General features: G+C 50.4%; 1 protein-coding gene across 2 annotated transcripts in view; it reads right to left on the minus strand.

The window, feature by feature from the left end:
* KAZN (kazrin, periplakin interacting protein) overlaps positions 1–20,653 on the minus strand; it is a 77,924-nt gene that overhangs the window by 8,188 nt on the left and 49,083 nt on the right. Inside the window, exons 1-2 of one of the 2 annotated variants that reach the window (XM_082069591.1) lie at positions 7,671–7,907; positions 1,906–2,097 (exon numbers count right to left, since the gene is read on the minus strand). In XM_082069591.1, coding sequence (XP_081925717.1) covers positions 1,906–2,097; positions 7,671–7,827 — 349 coding nt within the window. In that variant the 5' untranslated portion in view covers positions 7,828–7,907. Of the gene's footprint in view, positions 1–1,905; positions 2,098–7,670; positions 7,908–20,653 lie in introns of those variants that run through there. The other variant, XM_082069590.1, reaches the window with a different exon arrangement.

A 20,653-nucleotide genomic window follows, 5' to 3' on the forward strand; every position in this document is an offset into this window, starting at 1 on the left:
TGCAGCCGATGCTGCTGTCACGGCATCCTCGAGCGAGGACTTTGCAGCAACGCGAGGTGGTGAGATGGTCCTGGGGATGCGAGACGTGACCGACACAAAGCCCTGAGCTACAAGAGAACACATCCAGGTTTCCCCGAGCTCCTTGCACTGCATTACCTGCAGCTCCCTAATACAGAACCATCAATGCTTCTACCAGCCAATACATTTCCCCTGGCAGAACCGCTCACCAGGCACAGTTATTGCCATTTTTCCTCCCCTTTTGGCTATGTTTCTCTATGGCCAGAAAGGAAAAGGTATTATTCTTTTCCCCTCTCCAGCTGCTGCTCTCGTTTCCACATCACCCGTCTCCGTATCCGCTGCTGTGCTGAGCCTGCGCTGCTGCCCGGTGCCTGCAGCCCAGCAAACTTTTCCAAATTATGCACAAGCTTTCCAATATAGCACGGGAGGGAAGGAGCAATGCTCTTAAAAGCCTTCTTGTTACGTGCCTTTCCAAGCGCCGGCTGAGATTCCCTCTTCCTGGCCATCTAATCTGCAGAGAAGTCCTGGGAAACCAAGCCCAGCAGCTCATAGAGCAGCCAATAAAAGCCCCATTAAAAAACCCAACATTATATTCCTTAAATACTCACAATTCTCAAGCCAAATTCACTTTTTCCCTGTACTGTCCTCCACAGTATGACCTCACCGCACCTTCTTAGATGACTCTTTTTTTTGCAAATAGTCTTAAAATAGTTCTGCTTCTCTGTATTTTGCATTTATCAGCACTTCCTCCTCCCTGTCTGCACAGAGCAAATATTCTCTAATTAAGGTTTTTCTTCTCCAATTACGGCTTTATAAACCCAGAGCATTTCCTGCTGCCGGAGGCTGCACTGGCGATGGGGGTGAGATTTTGAAGGTATTTTGGCTGTTACTAATTTATAGCGATGCTTTTGCAAATCGGAGCAGGATAAAATAGAAAGCAAGTCGACTGGGGTAGATTTGCTCTTCTTTTTTCCCAAATCCCCCACCTAAATACAAACTCATCCCAACTTGTGCACCTCAGCATCCCGGACGGGGGGAGATGTGGTGGGTTCTCAACCTCTGAGCCTGAAAAACTTTTGACGGCCTCACTTTGTAATCCGCAAACACGAGCTGACAAGTGGAACTTACCCGCGGTATGTCAGGGATTTGAGATGATATTTAGAGCCGCGGTGCTGCCAGGGTTTGACACACGAGAGCTTTTCCCTGCTCAGGATCGTCCCCCGGCTCTGGTTAACAAACCGTCCTGCCTCGACTTATCGCCAGCGCCTTTTTGGGGAGGAAAAGCTGCAATTTTGCCCATTGCACCCTGGTCTAGGGCTCGCAGCAAGATGCCCGTGCAGATGCCAGCAAGGGAGGGAGAGCCCAGTCCCATCCTCTGCACTAAAACACCCAAATCAAGGTGCAAAATAAAAAGAGGGGACCCCGCACATCACCTGGACGCTCATCCTTTCTGCAGCGCTCCTGAAAACTCCACACGGGATCAGGAACGTTGCATTTACCAGGGAAAAGAAAAATCACTGCTTCTCTCTTAAAAGATTCCAAGGGGCTTAAATCCAACCCACCCCCACCTCGCAAACGTTTCCAGCTGCATTTCAGCTGCTCTCTTGGCTCTGCTCTCTAGCCAGCCATGGGGGGATTTCTTTGCAACGCTGCAAACGTTCCCCACACCCCGTTTCCCAGCACGCTGCTGCACCCCAGTTTTGCACCACGGGGGGAAGAACAGCGAGGGGGTCCTGGGGTGCGGTGCGCTGCAATCAAACCGCGCCACCACGTGCACGTGGTGCGCAATCCAAATCAAAGGAACGGCTTTTCCTTTCCTTGTTAATTCCCTTATGAAGCTTTGAGGTCCCGGGGAGATGCATGAGAAGAGGAGGGTGCAGTCCTTACCGTGCAGAGCCTCCTTGGCCCGCGCCAGCTCGTGCTCCTTCTGCGCCAGCTGCACCTTGAGCTCGGTGGCCGAGAGCACCTCCGGAGATTTGCTGCCGTGCGTCTCCTCCAGGTCCTTCGTCAGCATTTCCTTCATTTGCCGGAGCAGGTGAACCTCCTCCTGCAGCTGAGCCACCTCCTCCCGCAGCAGCGCTGGAGGAAGAGGAGACACAATGCGAGGAAGTCAGTGACCGACGGCTCCCGGTTACGGCCCCCGCTGCGAACTCACGCCCCGCGGAAACGCTGCCGGGGTGACCCCCCCGGCTCTTGCAAAATAAACCCTTTTGCACAGCGCAAAATCTGCAGCGGTGCTGGGAACGGAGGAGGAGGAGGAGGAGGAAGGGATGGGGAAGCACTGGGTAGGGAGGGGGAACATCCAATGGGTACTGGCTTCTAGTTTTTGCATTGCAAAATATTAACACTGAGCCCCATGAGACACCCCAGCTCTGCCTCCAGCCAGGGAAATACCCCACAAAATTAAGCAAAAACCATTCTAAGACCAGAAAGAGGAAGACGGCGCTTTTCCCGGCACACCTCAACCTCTAATTTTGCCAATTTACACCCAGCGATCACTGTGCCCCCCAAAGCAGCCGCATTGCAGGAGCATCCCAGCCCGGTCCCCTCTGCGGAAGCTCCAGCCACGTTTCTTACGGCTGCTTAAAGTAATTAAAGCGCTTTTCTGCTGTTTCCACATCGCCCTCGTCTTCCCTCTTCCTGCAAAACCACCTTTGGGCCGTGCACCTCCGCTGAAATCCTCTGTATTAGCCAGATATCGTGACCCAAAATGACTCGTGCCAGCATGCAAACAGTTTCATTTTGCTTCTCATAGTCTTTGAGAATGTGTGGAGAAGATCCATTACTCACCCAAAAGGACTGATGGGTTTTTTGGGTTTGCATCGTGCCCCTGGACATGGGGAGAGAAAACCCAAACCCCTCAGCATGTATGTTACAGCTATCAGAAAAAATAAAAGAGGAATGAAAAATAAATGCCCCCTCTTCAGGTGACTGTGGTTGGGTCTTTTCCTTGTTGTCACCACCGAGGGGACAGTGGCTGGCCATGAAATATTGGGGTTTCTCCCCTTATTTTAGCCGGCCCGGACGGCAGCTGCACCAGGAAGGCATAAAAATCTGGCTCGCATACTTGAAATACTTCCCGTATGAAAACTGGCAAGGCCCCATTCTGTAAATTATTTAGCAATACAGTCACTAACGAGGAACAGCGGAGCTCCGCGCTGGGGATTTCGGGGCAGTCCAAAGGGTTTTCTTGAAATCTGGGCAAAAAGCAAGAGCCCAGCGGCCGCCACGGCCAAAAGCGGCTTCCCCAGGGGCTGAAAATATGCAGTTTTCCCCCTCCAACCTTTGGGAACGTGGGGAGGGAACGCGATGGACTTGTACACGGTGTAATATTTACTGTGCAAAACCCACCCAGCGCCTTCCCCGGCCACAGAAAGCCCCACGCCACCCCACAAAACGCCACTGCCTGCCACTAATTGCTCTTTTGTTTGTCCACACCGATCAATTAATTAATATTCACCTTTCATTGCGAGCTGCTTTGCCCAGGAGGTACCGCGGGCTGTTCCCTGGCAAATCATTAACCGGCACAGGAGGATCTGGGCAGGACAGTTTGAATCCTGCTGCGGTTCTGCAAATCACTGCATTTCAGTGACAACCCAAAAAGTCCCCACTCGGCAGGGACCCCTCCAGCAAACGAGCCCAAGGAAGGGCAGCTCGGGGGAGTTTCTGCAGCACAACATGCCAGAAGAGTCCAACAGGCAGATTTGCAGCTGTTTCTTACAAAGCTCTTTTCTCTAAAGTTCTGCGCGATGCGGCTTCTCCCAAACTGCACCGTTCCCGCTTAGCAAATAGTAAAAATAATGCAAAAGTATTCATTTTATGAAGCATGCAGCAAGGCAATTTAATCCCCAACTTAGTCCTCGGCTCCTGTTACCACTGAAACATTAAAATCCAAGACCTATAGGCAGCTATAGGTGCAATATGGAAAGGAGGATGCAGCACCACGCTCCCCATGCTGCAATTGTATTACTGAACCCAGGATCAGTGAGATACTCGAGATGCTTGATTTTTATATATATATAATTCAAGAGATATATATATATATATATACACATATATATGTATATACATACACACATACAAAAAGGACTGCGCTTTACAATATATATTTATTTTTGCAATATTCATCTATTCAGCAATAGATAGATAGATAGATAGATAGATAGATAGATAGATATCTCAAAGCACAATTCTTTTTTTTTTGTATAGAAATATATAAATTGTAAAGCACAATCTGTGCAGCCCAAGATAGAGGAGAAAAACCTCTTGCTGGGCTCAACCAGCAGAAGACACACCATCAATCTGGGCCTGGACCAAAGCTGGGATCCCACACGCTGCCTTATACCTGTAGTTTCCATTATTTCCATACAGGATTTCCAGCCCATCAGCGGGAAACACAATTATCCCCCCCCAGAATCACAGAATGGACTGGGTTGGAAAAGACCTCAGAGATCATCAAGTCCAACCCTTGGTCCAACTCCAGTCCATTGACTAGATCATGGCACTGAGTGGGTCCCCAAGCGGGTCCCCCCTCCAGCACCCACTATCCCTCTCCTGCAAGTTTCCATCCAATCTCAACTGGCATCTCCATCCCGAGAGGGTCTTATGGAGAAAGTCCATTTTATTTGCATAAATTGCATTAAGAGAACGACTCTGCTCCAAAGGAAAATCAACTTTGTTTTAAAACAAGTTGGGGGGGGGAAGACAAAAATCCCTGCTGCTGTGCCAAGTTTAAGCACCTAAATAAACGATGCAAAGAGCGCTATTTGCAGGCAGCTCTTGGCAATTCCTACAGCAAAGTTCCACTAACCAGGAAAATAGGGTCAATTATTCAGAGACGTAATTTCAGACTCTATTTCTTGCGCGTACAGATGGCGTTTCCATCCACGTTCCTGCAAGGCCGGGGCTGTGAATGAGCTGCACATGGCTTGAAGTGAGCACCAGCCCTCTCCAAAGCACAATGCAAAAATACAATCACTTCTGCAGTTCAGCCTTGCAAGCGCTCCCATATTGGGCTGCAAAGTTAAATTTGCTATTAGCAATCACCTCCCAAATGCAATAATGCCGATGCAAGAAGCTTCTACATCCCTTTTTTCCCTTTTTAGTTTTTTCCTCCTCTTTTTAATGTCTTTTTGGGGGGTTGTCTGTGCGCTGTAATTCCCGACCCCTCGTGGGGAAGGCAGCGTCACCCCACATTGACAATCCCCATCACACTCCAGCTCATTCCAGCCTCTTCCAAATCCGCCGCACGTGGGCAGCGACGGAATTAACGCAGTTTAAACATCTCCCAGACTAATTGAGGAAAACTACCATTCACGCCGAAATAATTGCCTGTTAATTATATTTCACTTGATAGCATTAAACTTCCATGACACCGTCGGATTCTGCATCCTTTATGCTTTGAGAACTGATTAGTGGTAACAGACAGTGCGATTAAGACTTTTTTTTTCCATTGTGGACACTTCCAGACAATATTTGGGGTTGGAATTGCTACTCCTGCCCATGGAAATCCCACCTCGGGCTCCTCCAGGGAGCGGATTCACCAGCACCACAGCGTGCTGGCATCCATTTAAAAAACATCTATTTAAAAGCCTTTTTCCCCATGTAACTCAGCTGACACCATTGCTGTACACGCGTGTCTGTCTTCGGAGGGTACACATTAAAAATGAATGCGGTATAAACGACAAGGTTTTTGTTGGGGAAATTTGTATCTCAAGCAAAAGCTGCATTTTGTGCCGCTTTTGCAAGTTTACCGGTATGGTGGGTTTTGCTTTACTGGGTGCAAGTCAAGGGGTTTTTTTACGCAGGACATCAGCAAGAAAACTCAAGTGTGTCTTGGGTTGCAGCAGCGATGTGTTGACAACTGAGGTGGGAGAAAAGGCTTGAAATCAGTGGTTGATTGCCCCAAAGGGTGAGTGTACAGGGCCTGCAGAGAGATGTAAATGGGGAAAAAACAGGGGAAAACGGGACAATACAAAATCTCCGTGCTATAGCATCATCTAACAGACTTTCACCCATCGATGCAACCCTTGGTGCCTCCTCTGTCCTGCAGAGCTTTGGCCCATTATATATAAATATATATAAACACATATACACGCACATAAATACACACATAGCTCTGTCCTGGGATGGAAAACAGAAGGGTCATAGGATAAAGTACATTATTAGAAAAAAACCAATGATTCAAGGCCTAAGGATGAGCCTAACTAGTATTTTATAGAGCATCTCATCACCTCTGATCGTCCAGCAGCTCTCCAGCTTGGGACCCAAGTCTCTTGCAGACAGTTCAACCGAACAATCCTCGCGAACAGCCCGCACAACGTGTGACTTTCTGCTCTCAGCACGTCTTTGCGAGGAGTAATTTGGAGGAAAATCATGAATTGGTGGGCACAGGGCAGGGTGACAGCCAGGTGACAGAGGGGGGAGGCCAACCGTGGCCACCCCCATGCAAGCCACAGGTTGCACTCAATAAAGCATTTGATTAGCTCCAAATACACTTGGATTCACAAAAAGACCCGGTTACCATCACCGCCCATGCAAAGCCAACGCGTCCAACCTCTCCCACCGACACCCGGACACCATGAGAGATTCACGGCAGCTCCAAACCAAACCAGCAGCATCGGCTCCTCGTGGGGACAACACGGGGACCTGTAATTTGTCCGTCCCACCTTCAGCCGGGTCCCGCTGCTGCTGCAGCCCTGGGGAAGGTGTTTCCTGCAGCACCAAGTGAATTTTAGCCCCACACACCCATCTTTCAAAGAAGGAAGCTTTAGGTTTCGATTTCACTCCTCACTACCGCTGTGATGCTGTGAGTGAGCTGTCATGCCTGGATACAGGTACAGACACCCCTTAGCAAGTTCGTGTTCAAGCTTTCACCCCACAAGCGTAAATCCTTGCAAACACCATTATTTAGCATTTCCCGAGTTAGACACCAGCTCGTCGCATCCATACGGTCACAGCCCTGGGGCGGGACCCCCACGCTGCACACCCCGACCGTGCACCATCAACCAGCACTTCCACCCACCTCACTCGGGCAGGATGCGCACACACCACCTGCCTGCAAAGTCACCCCCGCGTCCTGGCACACCCCAAAAAAAGAAGGACTATTCCCAGTAACATGAAGCCTGCTTGCTCGGCTGCCCCGGCCACACACCGGCGGGTGTCTCAGAGTGGATGTAAAGAAATAAAAGCTGATATAACCCCCCTGTGCACACCGTTGGGAAGGGGGGCAGAGGGGTCCGGGAGGCAGCTGGAGGCTGCAAAGCCTTTCCAAAGCACACGGGGTGTGAAAGCAGCTGGCTGGGGGGCTGCGACCTCCCCAGTGGCCCCAGAACCGGCCGCCGAGCCCTCAGCGAGCTCCTGGTGTGCTCCAACTTCCCCAGGAGACAAAATGGACTACGGAGTGCGGGGAGCCACCCATTCACCCTTCCCCAGGGCCACGGGGGAGCCCCGGCCCCTCGCCCCAGCCCCTCGTTTCACCCTCACCGTGGGGGGACGGCGGGACGACCCGCAGCCGCCCTCCGGCGCGGCCCCGGCAAGCTCCGCGGTGTTTTGTTCCTCCCAGGAGGAAGCGAGCGGCAGCGGCACAAAGTGAGCGAGGGCAAGAAATGCACGCCGGGCTGCACCCCCCAGCACCCCGGGGACCCCCTTACCTGCGTGGGCACAGCCGGGGCACGGCGCCCTGCCCCGAGCATCGTCCCCGGCCGCCCCTCGCCCTCCCCGGAGACCCGAACAATAGGCCGGGCGCGGAGCGAAGCCGAGCTCGCAGCGGCACGTCCCCGGCTTGCTCTCCTCCTGCTCCGACTTCATGGCGGGGTCGCGGGGTCCCCCGGTTTCGCAGTGTCCTGGCGGGCGGGTCCCTCCCCGGCACGGCTCTGCACGGAAGTACAGCGGACGCTACCTGTGCCGGGAATTTGACCCCTTGCTGGTCACCAAGTTTTTCCTTGGCCTGATGTCACGCCGGCAGAGGAGTGGCTTCGGCCGACAGCGAGCGAGCTGCGCGGGACGGGGGCCGCGGGCGGGCGACTGGCTTCTCCCCACCAGCCCCGAGCAAAGGGCTGTGCAGGAACCCGCAGTCCGGGCGGCGGAAATGATTCCCGGCTCGCCGGCCATCGCTCCCGCCACCACCCACCGAGCCAGCGGTTGCCAAGAGCGCCCGCGACCTCCCGGCTGCACCGGCTCGGTCGCCGCTGTTCGCGACCCTCAGCGTCACCGACAGCGCGGTGGGGACACCGAGGCACGAGGAAGGTAACGCACGGCCAAGCAGCCCTGTCTCTGGCATGCGGCTTGTGCTAGCTGCTCCTTGCATGGGGAATAAGTGCATTTTTAAATCTCTTTTGCAAAGCAATTATTATTTATTCTATGCAGGCAGGCTGCGATTGCGTGAGCACCATTGCAGACCGGCTCCCCTCCCACGGCAAACCGCCAGGACCGGCCCTGCAGCGAGGAAAGGGCAGGGAGGGGGAGCTGGAGGATGGTGTGTGGGGACACGGCAAAACCCAGCGAGAAACCAGGAGCCACTTGGCTTTTCTGTAATAAAAGCCGCATGAACGTACACCAGAGAAACCCAGCAGACCCCTATGGCACATGCTGCACTGTGACCTGACTTCGTCCGGCCACCTGGACCCCGCATTTCTAAGCCTCCCACAGCAGCCCTGCTTTCTAAATCTATTCACCCCACCACAGAGGTGAAGACCTGGGCAGAAGCACTTTGGGTTTATGAACTTGGGCCAGTCTCTCTGCTGCTACCTGTGCTGGCGAGGACGGACACACGGACGCTGCCCAACCGCACTGCTCAGGGCTGAGATGGAAAGGAATAATAATAATCACCATATGCTATTTTCCATGAGCACCCGGCACACAAAGCCACAGCCAGGCACTGTGAGCCCAGCTCCCCGCCCTATAGCAGCATCTTAGGCATGGGGAAACTGAGGCACACCCCGCGAGCACAGGCTTTGACCCTTTGGGAAATGGGTGGCAGAGCGTAACTGCAGGAAGCACAAGCTGCTCCTGGCTAGGAAGAGATGCAACCACGGTTGCCTCACACACCAAACACTCTTGGGTCACTAAACCAGGTCCTTCCCAGCCCCATGTTCCACAGCTGGGATGAGCTCCCCTCTCTGTCCCACCTGGGAAGGGGAAGGGACTCGGTTTTGTTTTGCAACCAGCCCTGGTTCTCACTGCAACAAGCCCCGGTGCATGCAATGGGCTGGCAGCGACACTGCTCGCATTGCCGGCAGCCCGGTGCCATTGGCAGCATCACCACCGGGACATGCCGTGTCCCCATCGTCCCAACCCCTGCATCGCCCACCTCAAAGCCCACAGAAGCTCCGCTCTCGGTTGCTGCATCACCTCCCATCGCTCCTGGTTTGCACAATTCCCCTCCCTGGGGATCAAGTCACAGCGCGCCCGTCCGCGCTGACTCAGCTCCCGATGCAGCGGGGACGTCGCAGTGGCCACAGCAACCGCAAGGAACCACCGCTGGGTTTGGGAGAACACGCTGATTTAATTATCCTCCGCAAAAAAAGCACGGTGCGAAGGGAACCACGCACCTCTCCGTGTGATCTCCCATGGGGTGGTGCAGAGCGGTGCCGACCCTGCACCAAAGCTTGGGGACGTGGTGTCTGTGTCACAGGCGTTGCACAAGCTCCAAGCGCCCAGAGCCACTTGCAGGGATCCCTCTGCCCCTTCCTGCTTAATTAAAAACCCCTTTGGAAGGTGCATGGAAAAAGCGTGCTGCTTAATTAAAAGCTGGCGCGTGCCTTGGCTGGGTTTGCAGGGTGCAGGCGGGATGGGTGCTGAGCGTGGCGCTTCACGCGACAGTCACGCCGTGGGCTGCTGTTCAATGGGGTCTGGGTTTCCTCTCCTTGCTTTAGAGCAACCTATGATCTCATGCTGGGATGGAGGTGACACGACAAGAAGCTTTGCTTGTGCAGCGTCCCCTCCAGAGACGGCACTGACAGTGCACCTAACTGGGGCACGAAGAGGTCGGTGTGTGAAACTTGGATTTCATAGAATCATAGAGTCATTTTGGTTGGAAAAGCCCCTCAAGATCATGGAGTCCAACCGTTGCCCACCCGTGTCCCTGCCCCATGTCCTGAGAACCTCATGTCCGTCTGTCCAACCCTCCAGGGATGGTGACTCCAGCACTGCCCGGGGCAGCCTGTTCCAATGCCCCACAGCCCTTTGGGGAAGAAATTGTTCCTCATATCCTAATCTTCATGCAACCCCCAAGCCAATTTGTCATCTCAAGGGAAAAACCATGAACACAAAACCTGGTAAAATCCAGCTGTCTGAGCTCCGTTTGTCTCAGAGGTGGGTTGCATACAAGTTTAATCTCAAAGCTTGATTCCGGAGGACGATGTGGAGGAGGCGGCACCTGAAGACACCCCTGGCACACGGGCTGTGCCCCCCAAACATCCCGTACATGGTCTCCTGGACCAAATTCCCTCCTACTTCCAGGAAAACTTGCTAAAACATTTCCCCATGCGTGTGGAAACTCCCTTCCCCACCCTGTCTCTCACCAAAAAAACCCATAAAATGAAGCAAGGAGATGTTTTGAAACAGAGTCGGTTTCTTTTTCCCCCCATGCTTTCTCTTTCAAAGAAAACTTTTCTCAAGAAATGACACGTTTTTGTCAAACACTTCACTCCTGACAAATCGGCGGCGGCACCGAGCGCTCGCTGGGGATTTCGGAGGCGCTTCGGGGAACCTTCGTCTGCTTTTCCCGAGTTACAAACCCGCGGTGGCGAGGTTGCAAAACGTGACGTGCGAAGGATTAATGATCGCGGATCTGGCTCCAGGAGCGGAGGCAGGGAGAGTCATTCTCATTCAGGAACTTGGCACCGCTCGGAGTATTTTAAGCTCCCAAAAATCACACGTGCATCGCACTGAGTTTTTGTGGTGATTAATTAAAGCCTCAACCCAGAGAAAAATACAAAGTTCTTGCTTTATATCCCTACCTATATCCCTACACAGTGACTTTCCCCTTCTTAAAAATACCACCATAAAAACTCTTTGCAATGTAAAGAGGCAAAGAAGTAATGAGTAAAGGACAAAACATCATCATGCCAGTCCTGGTTACCATCTCATTTGGTAGTTTCCTGAACTCAACAGGGTTATTTCTATTGTGTTTTTTGTTTTATCATGAGAATTGCGGTTGTTATCACAGATGTTTTATTCCTAACAACTTCTGGCTTGCTTGCGATATTTTCATTCAAATGCTAAAAGGCTGTAATGAGATGAAGATAACGGCCTGCAAAAATAGGTGATACAGATCAGAATCCAGTAAAAAGGAAAATAAGAAAACAAATATAAATTATCCATCCTAATTAGCAATTGAAGATGGTAAGTAGGGGTGGCACCAGCTCAGTGCTCCGGCCACATCTGGATCCAGCTGCAAACGGCACTGGCTCCATCCTGCCCTCGCCAGCTTCGTCAGCGCTAACGAGGGGGGCGCGGGATGTCACCGAACCCGTCGCTTGCAGCCGCGGAGGGGACAGGACACGGTGAACCTCCGAACCCCACCACAATCAATATTTTCCCTTTTAAAATAGCGCTGGGAGGGGGGAAAGCGCATCTAATATAGATTCAGTGTTATCCTGGGTTTTACATTATTCATTGAACCGCATCCTATGCCGTGCTGCAGTGAATACATTACCATAGAGGATGGCAAAGAAATTACACAACGTACGATGGAGTGGTAGCCTGGGCTGCTAAAACAGCCCGCTCGATTGGCAATCTCTAATTAGCAACATGTAATTAAGCTGCTGTACACTGAGGTGGTGCCTGTGCCACCAGCCCCTTCACGGTGAAAGAGAAGAATAATAAATCCAAATAATAACAAGTCAACATAATAATAAGTCAACATAATAATAAACCAAAACAGCAACAAACCCCAGAGCTGCGTGGCTGCTCTCAAACTTTTGGGAACATTTGCTTGTTAAGGTTCGGGAATCCTACCAGGAAAGGTTAATGATTTATCCATACGTCAAAACGTGCTCCCATTTCTAAAAGTCACTTTGCACCCCCAATGACATCCCTGATTTTAATGGGGTTGAAGGCAGGCGACCCACCTCCGAATTTGGACACTATCTTAATGAACCACATGTTATTGCCTTTAAAATTATTTTTTGATGCTGCACTTTAGCTTGGAGCGAGTTCCATGTAAGCAATCCTAACCATCCCTCTTCATTAACCATTCCAGCAATATGTTTATATATATACATATGCATAAATATATACGTGCATTAGGGAATCCAGTATGGAAACCATCTTGTTTAGGACACCTGCTGCCCACGTAACGAGCAAACTTTACACAAACCCCATTTTCCTGCACCCCAGACCTGTCGCTCACTGGGACCAGTTTGTGCCTGGAGGGGATGCTGGGCAGAGACCAGAGCTGTGGGTATGAGCACTGAACCCACTCACATTTTTTGGGCCACGTGCAGTGGTCAGATACAGATTTGAGAGGAGAATTTCATGCACAAAACCCACCTCTGCGTGCCCTTGATCATGCCCAACATCCCAATCAACCAGCACCACGAAAAGCAACAGGGTTTGTTCATGTGCACAGACTCAAAACGATGCTACAGGGCAATTTTTGGTTGCTTGCAGGAATTGCAAATAAAATATATATATAAAAAGGAATAAAGCCCGGCTGAAATCGCTCGGCTTTGCAATGCAGGTTAGGAGAGCCCGGGGGGGCTACATGAATCAATGACCCCATGTGCCCGGACATATTCCATTCCCCTCCTGTCCGCTGCGTGTATCAACAGAATATTTATAAATCAATTGAAAGCAATTAATCAGCTCGAGGAAGATAAAGGATAATGAAGAAAAGAGATTAGCTGGCGATGCACAAACAGAGCTCCTCCGGGGAGGAACCGCTGTGGTTGGAAGCCTCCTCTGCAAAGCCTATTAGCTCCACTTAAAAAAGAAATTTAAAAGAGGCAACCTGAATAATTAAAAGGAAGAGTTAATGGTTCATGCTAACAGCTTCTAAAACCTGCGGCAGCCGTGTTTGTTAACCAACACTGCACACTGACAGAAGGACCTGCAGAAAAACCCTAGTCCTGTGGAGAGATGCTGGGCTGGACCAGATCCCTGCATCTCCTGCATCCCTCGGTGCGCTGGACCACGACTGGAGCCAGGGATGCTTGTGCAGATGCCATGAGCTGCCGGGTTCACTGAAGTGACCAACCCCTTCCATCCAAGTTATAAATAATACCCGAGAAACATCTCCAGGACTCCAGGGGAAGCCTCCAGGGACATACGGCCTAAAATTACCCATCCAATGTATCCCAGGGTAGCCTTCCCATCGCCAACCCGCTCCTCGTCAGTAAAGCCAGTGTTAAATACACCGTCATTGCGCTGAAAAATGAACCTCTGGGCAAAGCAGCCAACGGCCACGTGTTTCTGGATGTTTTCCACAAATATTTCCATCCTAATCCTTCTCAGGACAAAAGCAGCAACGCTGTTAGTTATGGATTTCATACCCGCAGAGGATGCCAACGCCAAGGCTGAATCAGCAGGATCAGCATCACCATGAACTGGGCGCTTTTTTGCCAAAATTCCACAGCTGCTCAGCTCCAATGGGGGTTACAAGCCACTGCTTTGTTTTTAAGGAGCACCCAAAAATGCCGCATCCCACAGGAACGCACCCCGGGCTGCCTACAAGCCGATTTCCCAAATTGATGACTTTAAACCACCCCTCTGCACCTCCTCCTCCAGTGCTGCGCGATCCCACCCGAGAGCCGACACCAGGGTGGGCATCTTAACACAAAAGGGCTCAGGAAGAGCTGCCAATTCTGAGGACAAACGCAGCATTTCAGTACAATCCTGGCCTTTTTCAAGTAACGCTCCACAAAATTGCCAGGTCAGGGCTGAATCCCACACTTGCGGAGGGGATGGAGAGAAAGCATCTCCCCGCCTCGCTCACCAGCTTGCAAGGCAGCGATTTAACCTTCAAGGAAAAGCTCAAATTCATTTAGTATCAGCCCTTATCTACAGGCTGGGGGCAGAATAATTCTACCGAGAACAATGTATAATAGATTAAACATAACCGTGGTGCAGCATGGTGCAGGCAGCACCCAGCAACTCCCTCCCTGCTCAAGTGACTCCGAATCCCATTTCCAAAAGCTTTTTACCTCCCAAAATAAAAAAGAACGATAAACCTAGAAGTCCAAAGTGCCTAAGCAGTAAGGGAGATACATTTTATTTATACGCCGCTTATTGAACTTCCAAACGGCGTTTATTACAACTTCCACGCAGCAAAGTTGGTTTGTCCCTGCAAAGGGACAAAAATCAAACACCTGGAGGTTTTCAACCAATTCTATAATACCAACAATTTAGCGGCACGTCTGACTGCAATGGAAATAATTTACCCTACAAAATGACCAGACAGACCCCAAATTGCTAACAACAAAATTTAAAAATAATAGTTTTTTTAAAATTAAACAAAAAGAGGGATCTTGGCTCCGATGGGACATCCTGGGTATTCCCAGCATCAGTGCCAGGATGCAGCGTGTGGCCAATGGGAACAATGGATACCAGAGAAAAGAGATGGAGCGTGAGTTTATGCCAAGATCAAGGAGGAAAAGAGGAGAGAGATTAATGGACACATGAAAATCTTGGCTTTTGGCTTATATATAAAAGTTCACAACCCTCCTTTTTTAATACAATACTTCTACATTGCACCCCCCCAATGTACTGCGCAAGCTCAGAAACCAAAGCAATAAAAGGAATCCTTATCTCTTCCAAATACACTTTATAACCTGAACCGTGATTTTCAAACAGCTACAGGTAGAACATGCAAATGGTAATAAACGATCCTACCCAAGAAGCAATTGTATTAAAACTAAATGTGATCAAGAATAATAACCCGAGTATGGGGTTTTAATGCATTATTTAAGCAAGACAAAAAGAAAGAATATATGATGTTTCCTGCTATTTATTCGCATAAAGGTTTCAGTGTCAGGCACTTTTTGAACCCCCAGAGGACCCTCCCGAGTTGTGCCCAGCGCTGGGCTCTGCCCCAGAACAAATATTGTACTGAAAAGATCAGGCCAATAATAATAAGAATAAAAAGCAGTAATGCGGGAATTTGGAGAGGAAAAATAAGCCATGAAGGAGCAAATGCAACACAGCTGATCTGGTGCAAGCAACAGCGCGTGGGAAAGGGACACCTGGCATGGGGTGTTTGCAATAAAGAGGGTTTGGAGAAAAACAGATTGCAAGGACTCAAAATTGTTCAAAGTTGTTTTTTTTTTCCTTAGTAAGACAAGGAGGTTTTTAATATTTCAGCTATTTTGTGCTCCATGGGTGCTGGGACACAGGATCCCAGAATGTCAGGGGTTGAAGGGCCCTGGAAAGCTCATCCAGTGCAATCCCCCCATGGAGCAGGAACACCCAGATGAGGTTACACAGGAAGGTGTCCAGGCGGGTTGGAATGTCTGCACAGAAGGAGACTCCACAACCCCCTGGGCAGCCTGGGCCAGGCTCTGCCACCCTCACCAGGAAGAAGTTTCTTCTCAAATTTAAGTGGAACCTCCTGTGTTCCAGTTTGCACCCATTGCCCCTTGTCCTATCACTGGTTGTCACCGAGAAGAGCCTGGCTCCATCCTCCTGACACTCACCCTTTAGATATCTGTAAACATGAATGAGTCCCCCCTCAGTGTCCTCTTGTCCAGCTCCAGAGCCCCAGCTCCCTCAGCCTTTCCTCACACGGGAGATGCTCCACTCCCTCCAGCATCTCTGTTGCCCCCTCTCCTGGGGCTGCTTACAAGACCAGAAGTAAAATAAAAATTGAAACAATCTAAAAAGGAGGCTGGGTGCAAGGTCCATCTGACAGCTCAACAGTTCTAAATGGGAAAGTCTCAGGCGATGCTTCAAATATCTGATTAAAAGGAATCAGAAGAGGGACCGCGGAGCACAGCCCAACCTTGGCCAAGCTGAGCTGTGTTTGGCAGTGGCTCTTTGCACCAATTTCCCCCCAGCTACGCAGCACAAATTAAAAAAATCCCTTTATTTTTTGCTTTTTAAAGTGAGATTCACCCTCTCCCCACAGGCCCCGCAGGATTACAAATATTTGATGCAATCGGAAAGAAAACAAAACCGTCCCGAAATGACAACTGAGAGGGAAACAATCTGGGAAGTTTTAACCTTCAAAATCTGTCTCTTAATTCTGGTTGCGATTTCTGCAGGCGAGGGAGGAGAAAAACACAACCCAAGCGGTGGCTGCTGTGTTTGTAATGTTAGACGGGCTTTTAAAATAACACGACTACGCTATAGTTAATGCTATTAAAATTCACAGTGCAAAGACAAGCGATAATCACAGCCGGTTCCTGGGACAAGAATCCAATCGTGCACGGCACAGCTATTTGGTGCTGCTATCGATTTCCCTTTATTGGAGGGAGAAAAAGAGTGAACGGTCAACAAGGAAACCAAAACCTCTCGGGTAACCCGGCCTGCCCGCTCGTGTTCGATACCAGCAGCTCGGTGAGCGACAAGAAAACCACTAACAGAATCCACACTGAGTTTCCAAAGCTTAAAAATATAGATTGGGCAACAAAATCATAGGGTCATTTTGGTAGGAAAAGACCTTCAGGATCAAGAGTCCAAACATAACCCACCCCCGGCACTGCCCCATGTCCTGAGAACCTCATGTCCATCTGTCCAACCCTCCAGGGATGGTGACTCCAGCACTGCCCTGGGCAGCCTGTTCCAATGCCCCACAGCCCTTTGGGGAAGAAATTGTTCCCAAATCCAACCTCAACCTCCCCTGGCGCAACTTGAGGCCGTTTCCTCTGCTCCTGGCGCTTGTTCCTTGGGAGAAGAGACCAACACCCTCCAAACCTCACATCATCTAGTAGGTGTGTGTGTTGGTGAAGGTTTCCGTCCTCCCCAATCATCCCCGTCCTTGAGGATCAGCCCTGACTGCCCAAGGGAACACTCCCAAAAACATTAGGTGGGAAGGGGAGAAGGATGCACCACAACATGTTCTGGGGTCCCAGAACATCCTGGTAGAATCATTTTAGTAGGAAAAGACCTTCAAGATCATGGAGTCCAACCATTCCCCACCCCTGGCACTGCCCCATGTCCTGAGAACCTCATGTCCATCTGTCCAACCCTCCAGGGATGGTGACTCCAGCATTACCCTGGGCAGCCTGTTCCAATGCCCCACAGCCCTTTGGGGAAGAAATTGTTCCTAATATCCAGTCAATTTTTCCTAATATTTCATGCCCTGGGCTGCCAGACGCAGGTATGAATCCACGTGCCCAGCAGAGCTGCAGACCGGCAGCACGACACGTCCTGGAGCACAGCGGGGACCGGGGATGCGGATGAAGAACAGCCCCAGAGCATCCACAGGGACACGACCTGTAAACGCAATCCACACTTAGAGCAGTGCCCAAGAGCAAACGCTTTGGACACCTGAAATCCCACACTTGCAGTATTACGCATCTCCAAGCTGCAGGAGGCACCGAGGGATCACTCGAGAAGAAACAAACCGAAATACAGCCACTTGTTTTGTTTTTTTAAACACCAGTTGGATTTTAGACCAATTAATCCTATAGCCAGAGACTTTACTCTGTTCTTCAGCCACTTGCAAAATCCTCCTGAAAGATTGCTGCGGGTTATACAGGGATAATATTGTTTAGTGAGCCAGTTATAATCCCTCCGATAAGAGGAGCTGATCCAAGCGGAGAGGCATTGGCTCGACACTATGTGCAAATACAAATTAAAACGGAGATAGCGGCAGGTTTGCTCGGCCTCCTGCCTTATCTCCAAAGCGTGGCAGAGAGATATTGCTTGATCCGGCTCCATTCGGGGAAGGAAAGCAGGACTCCAGGGGAATGCAGCGAACGCCGCTTTTCCAGAGGGAAAAATCAAAGTACAGCAACGGAAAAGCACGGCGGGACCTGCACGCTGGGGATTTTGGGAACAGACACCTGGAAATCGGGTGTCCTGTGGCTTTGGTTTCTTAGAAAAGCAGCAATAAGCTGGCCCAGCATCTCCAGAGAAAACGAGTCCAAAAGAAACTCTGCTCAGCTATAAATAGGGGAGGACTGGATGTTATTTGCGATGCTTAACGTAGTTACTTGAGCTAAGTCACCCTGGGGAATTGCAACCGCAACTATTCTGCTGCGGGAAAGTGATTTGCAATTAATAAAAGATCTTTTTCTTTTTTAGTGCACCAGATTTTTGAGGAAAGGTGCAGGGAAAATACAGGAGGACTGGCAAGCCTGTCGCAAACAGCGAAACATCCCCAGGCACTCATGGGCACCAACACGTGATGTGTTTTCAGAGAGAAAACAGCTTTTCCGCAGGGACGGCAATCACGTTTTTCAAGACTATTATCTCAACACAAACACATCCCTCCTATTTTGGTGAGAAAGGTAAGTATGTAAGGATGCCATGGCCCTATTCCCAACAGCCCCAGCGAATGGCGGGGTAGGTTGGCATAAAAATGTGAATTAAAAGCCTAATTTTTAGATATCCAAGAGTTTTTTGGGAAATGAATAACTGCATGCTCTGAAGAAGCGATAGTGGGGGCTAAAGATAATTGAAAGCCGAGCCCTCAGCGCCCAGCAGCATCCCCTTGGGCACAAGGATGCGGAATCAGGGGCGATGGAGGAATCCAGCAGCAAACCGAGATGGGCAGCTCTGCGATTGCTGCCAGAATATTGCACACAGCAGCTGTGCGTCACCAAAACCGCCGAGAATCACCCCGATCGCAGCCCGCAGCCCAACCATCCACACACGGCGCTTCCCTGGCTGTGTGATTGCCACGAAGCCTATTATCTTCCGCACCGGCTGTTAGAGCGTCATTAGGACAACTCAAACGAGAGGCTAAATTCTCCTATACGCACCATTTTAATAATTACAGCCCTTTTATACTCGGCAATATTGCTGAATATGGCAGCTTGACAAAGAGGATGCTCAGGCCTTTGCAAGGGCTGCAAACTGATTGTTTTCCCCCCTCATCTTCTGCAGAACAAGCGCGGGGTGTTTCAAAAAGACGGGCCCAATTTGAAATCGTTATATCCTTGAAATTGGGCCCATCTTTTTGAAACACCCTGTACTTCTTGCTCCTTTAACAGCTCCTTGAGCGGAGCTTTATTTGAGGAGAAACGCAGACGATCGGCACGATGGAGACACGCACCTCTGCCACGCCGGGGGGAATTCCATAAGAGGGCATAATCCATGTGTAATATTGACTCAATTATGTAGGGTTTTACAGATGCACGTCACATTTCCACCAGCCCCTGCGGATCCTGCGACGTGAGCGATGCACCATGGAGGGATTCCCAACCATCATTTCACGCAGCCTAACGTACGTTTTTATACATGGAGACCTCGTGAATTTAAATTTTTTAATTTGAAATCAAAAGCATGTTTTAAATTGACAGGCAAAACAAGGGGAGGGGGAAGAAGCAAGCGTCCTCCAAAAATATAATATTTGCAAGACATAACCCAACATATGAATATTCTCAACCACCTCCCCATCCCCCTGTTCTCCTCTTATCTATCCCCAAAGCTGCAAACAGTAACTTCAAAGCCAAACGCTGTTTCCAAGTGGAAACGCAGGACTGGCCCCCAGCGGATCAGCTGCCGGGATGCTCAGCCCCAGCCCACACGTCCCCAGGGATCACCAAGTCCAAAATAACCACCATGCAACCCCAAAATGACCACTACGCATTACTACGTATCTAAATACATCTATTGCCTTAGCAAGGCAGCATCGCTCCTCCTCAGCGGAAACTATGCAAGGTCAGGAAACTTTGTGATCTCTAGTGTAACAAGATGTTCAACATTGCAGAAATAACATGCCAAGGAGGATGTGGGGATCTGGGGAACACACTGTCTAACCAGATTTAGCTCCAAAATCATCCTTCCTGGTGCAGCAAAGCAGCAGATCCCTCCCCGGAGTGGCCGGGGCACTACAGACGAGCACAGATGTGGTTTCTATCCAAGTAGTAAGCGAAAGGACCAGAGGAAACGGCCTCAAGTTGCGCCAGGGGAGGTTGAGGTTGAATCTGGGAACAATTTCTTCCCCAAAGGGCTGTGGGGCATTGGAACAGGCTGCCCAGGGCAGTGCTGGAGTCACCATCCCTGGAGGGCTGGACAGACGGACATGAGGTTCTCAGGACATGGGGCAGGGACAGGGGTGGGGAATGGTGGGACTCGATCATCTTGAGGGGCTTTTCAGCCATTCTGATTCTCTGGTCCCTGCTGAACTCCAGGGGATCTCACCGTGAATCAACACCAGCGAGGGTTTGGCTGATTCGGGTTCTCCTTCAGCAGAGCATAATTAGCTCCCCCCAAAAAACTGCACCAAAATTCAGACCAAGAAGCGGCATTTCAGAGAAGCCGCGATCCTGGGCTTTTCAGCTCCAACGTCTCACGTGAAAGAGAGGAATTTCCCTCCCAGTGAATAGCGGTTTCATACATTCTTTGGCAACCGCAATACCATGAGCAAACACAATCTGTATTTCTGCCTCGCTCATTAGTTTGCCAAGCGCATTTGAAAGGAATATTTTATCCGCCGCGAGATAAACCCCGGAGGCTTCGCCTCCTGACGTAAGCGACCGTGCACGAAGTTTTGCTGCAGGTAAGAGGCTTGTTCCTGCAAAAA

This window comes from Streptopelia decaocto (genome assembly GCF_964273445.1).
Source record: "Streptopelia decaocto genome assembly, chromosome: 20".
NCBI classification, from domain to species: domain Eukaryota; kingdom Metazoa; phylum Chordata; class Aves; order Columbiformes; family Columbidae; genus Streptopelia; species Streptopelia decaocto.